Source organism: Macaca fascicularis, chromosome 14 (assembly GCF_037993035.2).
Source record: "Macaca fascicularis isolate 582-1 chromosome 14, T2T-MFA8v1.1".
Taxonomy (NCBI): domain Eukaryota; kingdom Metazoa; phylum Chordata; class Mammalia; order Primates; family Cercopithecidae; genus Macaca; species Macaca fascicularis.
Window position 1 is genome coordinate 38,500,295 of NC_088388.1, and position 14,041 is coordinate 38,514,335.

General features: G+C 40.5%; 1 protein-coding gene across 12 annotated transcripts in view; it reads right to left on the bottom strand.

Moving 5' to 3' along the window:
- The window catches only part of BBOX1 (gamma-butyrobetaine hydroxylase 1), a 91,635-nt gene that overhangs the window by 40,002 nt on the left and 37,592 nt on the right, over window positions 1-14,041 (bottom strand). Inside the window, exon 3 of one of the 12 annotated variants that reach the window (XM_074012588.1) lies at window positions 3,164-4,109. The exons of the other annotated variants lie outside the window; for them this stretch is intronic. Within the exon in view, the coding sequence (XP_073868689.1) occupies window positions 3,164-3,293 (130 nt within the window). The 5' untranslated portion in view covers window positions 3,294-4,109. The remainder of the gene's footprint in view (window positions 1-3,163; window positions 4,110-14,041) is intronic. 12 annotated transcript variants of the gene reach the window in all.

Sequence of the window (14,041 nt, forward strand, 5' to 3'; positions counted from 1 at the left end):
TGGGTAAATCTTCTCAAACTCTGCCACCACTTTATCAACAGTATTTGTGTAGGATTCTAAATCCTTTGTTTTCATTTCAACAATGTTCACATCATCTTTATCAGGAGTGGAATAGATTCCATCTCAAGAAACCACTTTCTTTGCCCATTCATAACAATCAACTCCTCATTCATTCAAGTTTTATTATGAGATTGTAGCAATTTAGTTACATCTTCAGGCTCTACTTCTAATTCTAGTTCTCTTGCTATTTTCACCACATCTACAATTACTTCCTCTGCTGAAGTTTTGAACCCCTCCAAGTCATCCATGAGGGCTGAAATCAACTTCTTCCAAACTCCTGTTGATGTTGATATTTTTTACCTCCTCCCATGAATGAAAAATGTTAATAATAGCATCTGGAATGGTGAATCCTTTCCAAAAGGTTTCCAATTTATTTTGCCCACAGTCATCAGAGGAAACACTGTCTATGGCAGCCATAACCTTATAAAATGTGTGTTTCTTAAATGATAAGAAAAATGATAAACCATTTGTACAAGGTTTCCTTTTCAGGGTTAAGCATCACATTCTGGATCCTGAGCTGTATTTCAAAGAAGGAAAAGACACAAAATGTGTGTGTTTCTTAAATGATAAGAAGCCCAGCTCCCTGGGCTGCAGAATGAATGCTGTGTTAGCAGGCATAAAAACAGCATTAATCTCCTTGGACATCTTCATAAGAGCTCTTGGATGACTACATTGTCAGTGAAAAGTAGTATTTTGAAAAGTATCTTTTCTTTCTGAGCAGTAGGTCTCAACAGATGTTGAACAAATATTCAGCAAGCCATGCTGTAAATAGATGTATGGTCATCCAGGTTTTGTTTTTCCACTGATAGAGCACAGTCAGAACAGATTCAGCATAATTCTTAATGGCCCTAGAATTTTCAGAATAGTAAATGATCATTGATTTCAACTTCAAGTCAATAGCTGTATTAGTCCCTAACAAAAGAATCAGTCTGTGTTTTGGAGTGTTGAAGCTAGGCATTGACCTCTCTTCTTTAGCTGTGAAAATCCTAGATGGCATCTTTTCCAATATTAGGCATTTTGTCTACATGGAAAATCTGCTACTTAGTGTAGCCACCTTCACCAATGATCTTAACTAGATCTTCCAGATCACTTGCTGCAGCTTCTCCATTACGCTTGTCACTTCACCTTGCACTTTTATGTCATAGAGAAAACTTCTTTCCTTAAACCCCATGAACCATCCTCTGCTAGCGCTAGACTTTTCTTCTATAGCTTCTTTACCTCACTCAGCCTTCACAGAATTAAATAGAGTTAGGGCCTTGCTCTGAATTAGGTTTTGGCTTAAGGAAATGTGGCTGGTTTGATCTTCTATTCAGACCCCTCAAACTTCCTCCACATCAGGAGTAAGGCTGTTTTGCTTTCTTATCATTTATGTGTTTACTGGAGTAGCACTTTCAATTTCCTTCTGCAACTTTTCCTTTGCATTCTTCACAACTTGGCTGACGGTCTGGTGCAAGAGGCCTAGCTTTTGACCTCCCTCAACTTTCGACATGCCTTTCTCACTAAACATAATAATTTCTAGCTTTTGATTTAAAGTGAGAGACATGCAACTCTTCCTTTCACTAAAACACTTAGAAGTAATTGTGCTGTTATTAATTTGCCTTACTTAAATATTGTTGCCTCTCAGAGAACAGGGAGGCCCAAAGAGAGGAGAAAGAGAGAGAGAGAGAGAGAGGGAGGGAGGAAAGGTTGGATGGTAAAGTAGTCACAACACATATATTTATCAAATTATCTGTCATATATGAGTGCTGGTTTTGGTACCCCAGAAAAATTACAGTAGTAAGCTCAAAGATCACTGATCACAGATCACCATAACAGATATGAAAGTAATTAAACAGTTTAAGATACTAAGGTAATTGCCAAAATGTGACACGGAGGCAAAAAGCGAGCACATGCTGTTGGAAACATAGCGCCGATAGACTTGCTTGAGTGTTGCTACAAGCCTTCAATTTGTGAAAATCGCGTATTTGTGAAGCTCAGTAAAGTGAAGTGCAATAAAACAAGGTATGCCTGTACTAATATACCTGAAATCACACTACATTTTATTAAATCCCGCAGGAAAATTATTCTATGATATCAGCACAGAAATTTTAACTTTGCGTGTGTTGAAAGAGTAATTTAAAAGCATTTTCTTATCTTCCCCCAACTGTAAAACTTAACTATCCAGGGAACCAAAAGAAAATACATTTGACTAGAGTAAATCATTTGTCAGGAGAATACATTAAAAACAAATTTAAGTTTCACACTTGGGTCTGGGTACATAAACAGTACAGAAAGTGATGGAATATTTAAGGTATGAACCACCCTTCCTAATTTAACTTATGGTCTTACTAATAAATACTTCCTTGAACATGTGCTTCACACATCATAAAATTTATGAACAGGCTACATGCTGGTTTTCAAGGAACCATTTGTACAAGGTTTCCTTTTCAGGGTTAAGCATCACATTCCTAGATCCTGAGCTGTATTTCAAAAAAGGAAAAGACACAAAGAAGCTCTTTAGTTAAAGATTCATGAACACAGCATGCTAGGTTGCAATGTGTTATTTCAAGAGTTCAAGACCTTCTGTCCACCTGCACTGAACTGAGCTGCTGGCTCTGAAATAGCTTATCGAATATGCAGGAGATCAGCCAATCTCTTACTGTCTTTTCCTGTAAATACCTTCTAGGGACCCTGACAAAAACAAAGTCTGATCCCTCCTAGAGGAAAGGCAGCTGAGTGGAAAATAGAGCTTTGATTTTCTTCTCCTGCACTATGGGGATCCTGCCCTCTTCAGATTTTCTTTTTTTTAACTTCTTGTCTAGTGAATTCTACATGTCTTTCAAGATTCTGATCACTTCTTTTATGTTGAGATTTTTCCAGAAGCTGACCCTGTGATGAAGATTTAAATGCAAGAAATTTATTGAGGCAGTCTATCTGGAAACACTCATAGAAGATAGGGAATTAACACAGGAAAGAAAACCTCTGGAACGTGTTGTAATGAACAGGTTACTGCTTTGGCAATGGGCTCAGCATCACTAGACTTCATAGGGACACTGTAGGGTATACCTTAGAGGTTTCACACTTGGGGAAAGGACACTCAGGTGCTCAGGATACCCATGCCTACCCCTCTTTGGTTGAGAGCTGCTCCTCTGGGCATCCACTCCTGGGTCTTTTTGGCCTTTCTTGTGTGCTGGCCAAGCGTGCTTTCTCAGGCAGAGAGGGGAGATTGGCAGTCTTGCAACATGTGCTGGCATGTATGTGACAAGTGCTAAGGGGCTATGGCAGGGCACTGGCAGCCTCTGCAATGCCCTTCTGGAAATCTCCTGCAACTGCTAATGGTGCTCTGGATGCTTGACTTCTCTGGCCCCCCAGCACGTCAGTCCCAGTGCTCATGATGTTATGTTGACATCTTTCACTCACACAACACATCTGTTGAAATCCTTGCTATGGAAAAGAGATCGCATTTGTGAATAAAGACAGATATGATCACTTCTCTTGTTGGGGATAAAGGGTGCAAAAACAAGGAAGCAAACACGTAAATATTAATTCATAAAAACAAAAATTTTGGCAAGTGCTATGAGGGTAACAAAAGGGGTGTATAACAATAATAAATGAATGTTGGGATTGGAATAGGGAATTTATTTAGACATGGTGATTAAGGAACACCAAGCTAAAGAGAAACTATTTATGCCAAATCCTGAAGGGTGAGAGAAGACAGTCATGCAAAGGGCAGGGGAAAGAGTGTCAGGCAGGAGGGACAGTGGGAAGATGGGAATCATCTTGTTTGAAAAACTCAGTCATCAAGGCTAGAACTGGGGCAAGAGGGCATGTACCAGATGAGGTAGAAAAGCAGGAAAGGGCTGGGTCAGGCAAGACTCAGTCTCTTCCGCTAGATTATAAGTTCCTCAAGACCTATGAGGATCATGTCACTTATCTGTGTTTTCACCAATAATGCTCCTTTCCTTCCTCCCCAACTTGTATAGTCCAACACTGAAGGTTTTCCGAAAACTGTTATGGTCCATATCCAAAACAAATCTTTGCTTATTTCCTAATGATGGCTACAGCAACCCCTGAAAAATGAGATTGAGACTGAGTACACTTTTATATTTTAAAAGATGAAGAAATTCATAAAATATTTAGGTGGTAACCCCATAAAACTCTGAAAGTATTGCTGAGAATGTACAAATGGGGCTTCTAAACAAGTCTAACCTGCTTGAAAGGAGAGACACACATTTTCATGTTGGACTGTTAGTAACCTGACATATTCTGTATGCTCAGTCCTATGACCAGAAAGATCATCTAGCTGAAGAAAACAAGAATTACACATAAAATAATAAAGAAATCGTAAATGGCAGTGTATGATAAATAATTTAAAAAACAATGGACCCTAACATTTATTGAACACTTATATTTTCAAGCACCCTTCTAAGGACTTTATATGGATTAATTTATATAAATCTCACAACAATCCCATAAGAGATGCTCTATCACTGTTCTTATTTTATTGATGAGGAGACAGGCACAAGGAGCTTAGAAAATTTGTTGAGCATCAGACAATATGTGTCAGATTTGGGATTCCCACACAATTTGACTGAAGACAATGGGAAAAGAGTTGTATGGTGAAGGAAAACATGCACCAAAGGATGTCAAAAGGAAGGATTATTATCCCAGACTTCCTTAGAGTTGGCAGGGAAGACAGATAATTCAGTTTTATTCTCTGTCTTTGTGATTCTCCTCTATGACATCCATAAAAAGGTCACAGAAGGCCCTCTTCATCCCTTTCAACGACATGCCACACACCTCCCTGTGGGACAGCGGGTTTCAAACAGCTCCAATTGTCACAGCTTCTTTATTCTTCTGAGGCACAATAGACCTTTTAAACCCTAATTCTGTGCTCCAGAATTGCAGAATAGTGATATAGTTTGGATATTTGTCCCTACCCAAATCTCATGTTGAATTGTAATCCTCAGTATTGGAGGTATGGCCTGCTGGGAGGTGATTGGATCATGGGGGTGAATTTCTCATGAATGATTTAGCACCATCTACTTGGTGCTGTCCTCACAATAGTGAGTGAGTTATTGAGAAATCTGGCCATTTAAAAGTCTGTGGCACCCAGCAAAAGAAACTATCATCAGAGCGAACAGACAACCTACAGAATGGGAGAAAATTTTTGCAATCTATCAATCTGACAAAGGGCTAATATCCAGGATCTACAAATAACTTAAACAAATGTACAAGACAAAAACAAACAACCCCATCAAAAAGTGGGCAAAGGATATGAACAGACACTTCTTAAAAGAAGACATTTATGCATCCAACAGACATATGAAAAAATGCTCATCACCACTGGTCATTAGAGAAATGCAAACCAAAACCACAATGAAATACTATCTCATGCCAGTTAGAATGGTGATCATTAAAAAGTCTGGAAACAACAGATGCTAGAGAGGATGTGGAGAAATAGGAACACTTTTACACTGTTGGTGGGAGTGTAAATTAGTTCAACCATTGTGGAAGACAGTGTGGTGATTTCTCAAGGATCTAGAACCAGAAATACCATTTGACCCAGCAATCCCATTACTGGGTATATACCCAAAGGATTATAAATCATTCTACTATAAAGACACATGCACACGTATGTTTATTGTGACACTATTCACAATAGCAAAGACTTGAAGCCAACCCAAATGGCCATCAATAATAGACTGGATAAAGAAAATGTGGCACATATACACTATAGAATACTATGCAGCAATAAAAAAGGATGAGTTCGTGTCCTTTGCAGGGACATGGATGAAGCTGAAAACCATAATTCTCAGCAAACTATCACAAGAACAGAAAACCAAACACTGCATGTTCTCATTCATAAGTGAGAGTTGAGCAATGAGAACACATGGACACAGGGAGGGGAACATCACACACTGGGGCCTGTCAGATGGTGGGGAGCTAGCGGAGGGATAACATTAGGAGAAATACCTAATGTAGGTGAAAGGTTGATGGGTGCAGCAAACCACCATGCCACGTGCATACCTATGAAACAAAATGACACGTTCTGCACATGTACCTCAGAACTTAAAGTATAATAATATAATAAAAAAGTCTGCGTCACCTCTCTCTTTCTCTTGCTCCTGCTTGTATGTGTGATGTATCTATTCCCTCTTCACCTTCTGCCATGATTGTAAGCTTCCTGAGGCCTTTTTGAAGCTGAGCAGATGCCAGCATCATGCTTCCTGTAAAGCCTACAGAACCTTGAGACAGTTAAACCTCTTTTTAAAATAAGTTACCCAATATCAGGTATTTCTTTAGAGCAGTGCAAGAACAGCCTAACACAGGCAGTCTTGAAGATGTGCATAAAGACAACTACTGCATTAACTATTTCTTTATAAGGGTAAGTGGTCTCTTTCCTCCCCAGTATTTCTTCATGCTTTCTGGGTACCATGCACTCCACTTACCTTTCTGCTTTTCTTCAGATGACATGTTTAAATTTACTGATGCCCCATGACAGCACTGGCATCTTGAATCGGACATAATACTGCAGGTATAGTCTGGTCTATGCCTGCAGGGTGGGCTCATTCCTATATTTTTCACTAACGCAGCCTTATCTAATTAGTGTTTTTTGGCAGTCCCAACTCTGATGACTCATATTAACTTTTCAGTCTACCAGAACATGTAAGAATTGCCTGTTGGCCAAGTATTTGTCTCCTGGATTCATGTACTTTATTTCTGAAGCTAGTTCATTGAAAAATAACTTACTAAGCACATACAGAGATGAGAATAAAGACTACATCTGATATGGTCATTTGTCAAATTTAACAACTCAAGGTTTGAAGGTGAAAAATCTGGGTTCAAATCCTAATTTCAACACTTCCCATCTGCATGACATTTGGAAAGTGAGAAATTCTCTAAGTTCAGTTTCCTTATCTGGAAAGTACAGGATGAGAACAACCTACAGAGTTGTAAAATTTGAATGAGATAATATCTATCAAGAATTTAACATGATGTGCCTGCTGTCCGGTTAAATCTTCACTTGAACCAAAGCAGCTGAGTGTGGCTGGAGGAAAACACACGAGGATGACTGATTTTATTGAAATCTCTAGTTAACTATACCTTACATAGTCCTATCTGACTGTTTCGTATGTTTTCTATCCTCAAACCTTCCACACTTCCTCCTCATATTTATGCTCATCTGGTGACTTTGATTCTTACTTCAGTGAAAAGACAGAAGAACTCACAAGAGAATTTCCATACACTGCTACCACCATACCCATCAACCTGCCTGAGTCTGTGTCCTTATCATTACTTGATATATTATAGGTATATTTGTACATTTATTTGTCTATTTCTCTACCAAAATGTGAACTGCTAAGGGGCAGGATTTTTTTCTTATTTTGTTTACCACTGATTCCCTAGTACCTGGAACAGTGCCTGGTACATAGCAGATATTCATTAAGTTTGATGAATGAATAAATGCACAATCCATGGAAAGTGCTCAGTAATGATATATGTTACTAATATTAGTTATTTCTCTATATTTCAACTGTCTATTGTGAAAGAGAGTCAAATATTATAGATAATGACCATTCGGTGTAGTAATTGTAGTGACAGACAGAGGATCCATACAAATTGCTGTGAGTACATAGATGAGGAAGAAAATAGAAGGTATTTAATAGTGCAGATGCTCTTAAATCAAACCTTGGCTCTTTCACTTCATCTCTCTTTGATTACAAACTAGTTATTTATTTCTATCAGCCCAATTTTTCTTGTGTATAAAATGGTTACAATAATAATGCTGCCTGGGAGTTATTGCTAAGATTAAACAGGGCAATAAATATTAAGTGCTGAGCTCAGTGACTCTAACATGGAAAATGATTTTAAAGCATTTTTTAAAAAGAAAGAGCAGGACGGGAATAGGAAATAAGCTATAGGAGGAAGAAGAATGGCACATGATGTTGGTAGTGTGGACAGAAGGTTAACAGTGGAAGCAGCAAGATATGGTTGGATTTTGAATTATTTTGATGATAGAGCTAATAGAACTTTTAAATAAGTTGAATGGGTATCATGAGAGATAAACAGTAGTCAAGGATAAGCCTGCTACTGGAGAGATGGAGTTGCCACCATCAGCTGAGATGGAAAATGCTGTATGTGGAGCAGAATTAATCTTAGACCACCTGCTCCCAGCAGCGGGTTCATTTTTCCCTCTGGTTTTCCTCAGTGTGTTTCTTATTGTTCCAAGTAAATAACTTCATTAATCCCCTCTAGGGTTTCCCATCATGTATCTTGATTGGTCAATTTATTCTGGGCTAGAAACTCCTATTACACCTTACTGAAATTCGAGCTTAAAGACTGTGGTTCCTCATTATACGGGCACATTGTTTTCTTTAGATATTTTTCTTTTATATTCCCTATTGAGATCTGCTTTTCTATGGTGATGAGATTGTACTGATTTTTGGTTTGGAATTTTTCTTTTTCAAGTATCTAGCACATATGTGACATATAATGTAGCTGATGATTGCTGTTATTTTCATCTGTAACTATTCTTGACTAAGTAATAGATAACACAGGATCACTTTCTTCCAAGTGTGCTGGTCATTCCAGCTTCACCAAACATTTCTATACTCTTGACTGGAATTAGGTTCATAATTGACCAGTCCTTTCACTGCCTTCTTTAATTCTATTTAAATGAAACTATCTACCAGGTAGGTAAACTTTTGCTAGGAATCAAACCAATGTGTGACTAAATGGCAATTGTCAACCTTTGAGATACTCTCATGTGTTTAATCAGGAATAGAACATGATTGTTCTTCATGTAAGGGGAGCTCAAACATTAGATATTATAAGGCACTCTTCTACTCTCCTGTCTTTTTCCCAAATGTTCTTTAATGTGCCGTTGCTCTTACGTTTATGGTGCTTTAACTGGAAGGAAAAGGGGAGACAGGAAGGATCTAACAGGTTTTGGGCATCCACAGTGTGCCAGACACTGTGCTAAGTACTTACAGTTTATCACTTATTCTTCATCTCCCAAGGCTAATAGGCATCACTTCTTTTAAATATGGAAAAAGTGAGGCTCAGGCCATTTATGAAACTAAGTCAAGTTCACAGAAAAAAGTCAAAACTAGCTCTTCTGACTCCAAAGTGTGTGCTCCTTCTGTTAACACCATGTTATTTCATGAGTGAAGAGCTTTCTTGATATACTGGACTCTTTCACCTTCTCTTCTAGAAGTTCTAATAAAATTCTTTTTGAAAAATGTGTATGTGTGTGATGTTCCCCTCCCTGTGTCCATGTGTTCTCCTTGTTCAACTCCCACTTATGATTGAGAACATGCAGTCTTTGATTTTCTGTTCTCGTGATAGTTTCCTGAGAATGATGGTTTCCAGCTTCATTCATGTCCCTGCAAAGGACATCAACTCATCCTTTTTTATGGCTGCATAGTATTCCATGGTGGGGGACTAATGGAGGGATAGCATTAGGAGAAATACCTAATGTAGGTGATGGGTTGATGGGTGTAGCAAACCACCATGGCACATGTATACCTATGTAACAAACCTACACGTTCTGCACATGTACCCCAGAACTTAAAGTATAATTAAAAAAAAGAAAAGAAAAATGTGTATGTTTCCATTTGTATATGAAAGCCTTGCTGTTTGAATGTTACCAGTGAAATGATGGCTGTTTCCTGGGCTTACTTTCTTTCCTATTGATATTTGTGGCTTGGTTTAGGGATCAATATAAATGTAGGGTGGAATAATTGATGAAGGTCTTCATTAGGATGTGAGTAAACCTTGTAGAATGGGTAGGTAAAGCTTGACCAGTCAGAAAGAGAAGAATAAGCCATGCAGGAGGCAAGCAGAACTTGGACAAAAAAGGGAGTCCACATGCTCGTGGAGGGCGTACCAGATTGTGGGATGATTGGAAAGCCCCAGTGAATACTTTTATTCTTTAGGCAATGAGACACATGAGCAAGGGGGATAAGAGATGATTGTGAGCCTCAGGGGGATTGCCTTTAGAATTGTGCAAGCTGGGTATGAACAGAGAGGCCATGTTATGTCAGTCATACAGACATGGGATGATAAAAGGCTCCAACTAAGCTGTTGGCAAGAAAGACAATCTATATAATCTTTCCCTCCATAAGCCTAACTTAAATATCAATCATCTCTATGCAAACAGCAAATACGTAATATAATCGAAAGCCAATAGGAGACGAGAAAGCAATTTTAATAATAGTATTCTACATTTTTCAAAAACAAGTATTCTGCTCAAGAGGGTCAAGAAAACTGTTTTTTGTTTGTTTGTTTTATGGTGGATTGGAGACATTGTTAGTATGCCTCCCGCTTTTGGAAAGACAAAACAGTGTGTAGAGATTCACACCGTGAACTTTTTTTCCAAGAAGCAACACAGGAACTTAACAGGAAAACTGAAAGAAACCACAGGCCCTTTGAAATAAGTGGCAGGCTGCAGTCTTCATTGTAAGCCAGGTGGAAAACTATAAGTCCCCAGAGTGCGAGGGCAGATAAACTGCCTCCAGGATATACCCTCCCACTGGGGAACCTGGCAATACAGCCCATGGGGGAAGGCCTTAATCCTACCCAGCACTGGAGCTGATTTAGGGAGTGGTAGGGAACATAAAAGTAGGAGCAGCAGCGGGAAGAGTTCTGTGCATTCCCAGTCTCCAGCATGGATGGAGGGAAGCCATTTTTGGTCTTACAGAAGTCTGTCAGCTAATGCAGGTAGCAGTCACAGGTTGAGAGAGGCTCCCAACTGAAATTCAGGATATAATCTCAAGTGCGGACAAACACCGTTGGCCAGAACTTAAGGGTAGGTGGGAAATGTGCTGCTGCCACAGGTGCAGGAGCCGGGTGTTCTGGCTTTCTGGGTGGACTGGAAGGGGTGAGGTCTGAAAGCCATGGTAGCATCTTCTGGGGGAGTTCTGAGCATAGACTGCTTAGGACTTAGCTAGCTGCTGCTAGTGGAGAGCACTGCAAGTGTGAGACCTGCCTTGCCAAGTGAATGGGAGCTGGGTGGGGTTTATTGCCACCTGCTATTCCTCACTTCCTGCACAAACTCTTCTGTGCAGCAGAGACAGCTGTGCTTCTCTCTGGAACACTACCCCAGTGGCAAGAGAACTGCCCTCCAATTTCACAAAAACTGCTGCTTGTCCTGCATGTGGAGAGTCAGAGTGTGGCCCTGTCTGACCCAGATGCTACCTGGCTTTGCCCCTCCACCCACCCTGGTAACTTAACACAATGGACAGAAACTTTTGGGAGCTTTATGGCCCCACTCATTGTCCGAGAATACAGAATACCTCCCCTAGGTAACAAAGCAAGCACAAATCCCACTGCTACTGCTACTAACACAGTTTGTGCTCTTTTGCAAGTGCCACCTCCTGGCTGGAGGTCAACTGACACAGTCCATTACAACATCTGCAGGTAGAATAACACAGTGCTCAGGAAGAAGAACATGTGTGCGTTACCTCAGTTATCACCATTGTTTGCAGTACCATGGCTAACCAGGAGGTCTTGAGTTTGCCCGTGTGACCAATTCATTACTTTTTCTACCAGCATTTGAGAAAGCCAACATACTAAAGTTATTTATAACCAAGGAACTTTACAGAGTTTACGTCACTCCCCTGCCATCTCCATCAGAGCTGGGAGACTTGAGGACAGATCACATCACTGGTTCCCTTGCAGACATTTCCCAGCACCAGCCTGGAGTGTGGCAGCCCCACTAGGTGGCTAGACCCAGAGGAGCAGCCGCCTTCACAGTAGTCTGGTTCTCAGCAACTCCTACTCCTAGGCGGACAGCGAAGGTACCACATTAAGAGAACACCTTGAGAGATAAATGAGTCTGGATGGCAGGCCTTGAATCCCAGAACTTTCTGCTGGTGGGAAGTTTCTTTCAGCAGAGGCACAGATACGGTGCTGGGCTCAGTGGGGAAAGTCTGAAGCTCTGCCCCAACTGTGAGGCAGCCCTTGTGCTCACAAATGGTCTTGGAGAAGAAGAATTCTTTTCCCCTCTTGTCAATCACTGAAGACACAGCTAGGGCTTCTCCCATAGGAGTTCAGCATGAGTCCACCTATAGGCAGCCTTTCTGGAACACTTCAGGGTGACTGAATCCCCACAGGAGGAGTGCCCTCTGGGTTCAGGCTTGCATGAGGGGTAGTGTCACAATTCATCTCTATTTGGAATATCAAGTATTCAACTCTACTTGGAATTTCATTCCTGTAGATGAAAAGAGATGCCTGTCTGATTTGAATAGCTGTAGCACTAGATCAGGAGTGTGACTGGGAGATGGACTGCTTTCCTGCTGGCCTGTCAAGGGAGAGGCCATTCTTCCCCCTGGTAAGATCTCAGTGCTCACTGAGAGCTCCCCTGGCCACCTCTGTCAAGACTGGGACTTCTGCCGACTATTGGGTGTTGCATTTACCCACCTGCTTCAGCCACAACTGGTTTCTACACAGGGACACCTCTCCTACTAGGGAAAAATAAACAAAAATGTGCACCCCATGGGGGAATGAGATAAGCTTCAAGAGACCTCTGCTATTCCAACCTAATAAGAGATAGTGAACTTAGTCACACACCAAGCACATCATTACTACAGCCAGCATCTGAGAAAGCCATCATACAAAGACCATAACAAGAAATTCTTACAGAGTCTTCACCCCTGAAAGCACCAAGAGCTAAATAAGGCTGCAATAAACTATAAACATTAAAGTCACATCCTTCAGGGGAAAAAAGACATAAAACAGTCAAATAAAAAGAAGTCAACAATAACGAAAAGAAATAGTCTATCCAAATTAGAAGGAACCAGAAAAATAATCCTGGCAAGTATGAAAAAACAGGGTTCTATAACATCCCCAAGGTATCACATTAGCCACTGTCCTCCAGACCCCAGAATGGTAGATCCACTGACAGCTTGCACCACATACCTAGAAAAGCCACAGACACTCAATGCAAGCCTGTGAAAGCAGCCACAGGGGCTATATAACCTGCAGACCCACAGAGGCAGAGCTGCCCAAGGCCTTGAGAGTCCACCTCTTGTGGCCTGAATATGAGATATGGCGTGAAAGGAGATCATTTTAAAGTGCTAAGATATAATGACTGTAAAGTTTTCAAACTTTTATGCTCTTCTTCCCTTTTAAACATAACTTTCAGTTTTGGCTAATCTCTTTGTTCACACATATGAGAATAGACTTTTATAAACAGCCAGGTCACATCTTGAATGCTTTGCTGCTTAGAACTTTCTTCTCCCAGATACCCTAAATCACCTTTCTCAATTTCAAAGTTCCACAGATCTCTAGGGCAGGGGTAAAAGGCCATCTTTCTTCTTGCTAAAAACTGACCTTTACTCCTAATACATTTCTCATCTCCATCTGAGAGTACCTCAGCCTGGACTTCATTGTCCATATCACTATCAGCATTTTGGTCAAAGCCATTCAACAAACCTCTAAGAAGTTCCAAACTTTCCCACATCTTCCTGTCTTCTTCTGAGCTCTCCAAACTGTTCCAACTTCTGCTAATTTCCAAAATCACTTCCACATTTTTAGGTATCTTTATAACAGTACCCCACTCCCAGTACCAATTTTCTGTATTTGTCCATTCCCACAGTGCTATAAAGAACTACCTGAGACTGGGTGATTTATGAAGGAAAGAGGTTTAATTGATTCACATTTCCACAGGCTTACAGGAAGCATAACTGGGAGGCCTCAGGAAAGTTACAATCATGGTGGAAGGTGAAGGGAAAGCAAGCATCTTTCTCACATGGTGTCAGGAGACAAAGAGCAATGGAGGAAGTGCCACACACTTTTAAACCATCAGATCTCATCAGAACTCATTCACTATCATAAGAACAGCAAGGGGGAAGTCAGCCACCACGATTCAATCACCTCCCACCAGCCCTCTCCTCTCACATGTGTGGATTACAATTTGACATGAGGTTTTGGTGGGGACACAGAGCCAAACCATGTTGCCTTACAAGCCCAAAGGGATTGGGATCCTATCTTTAGC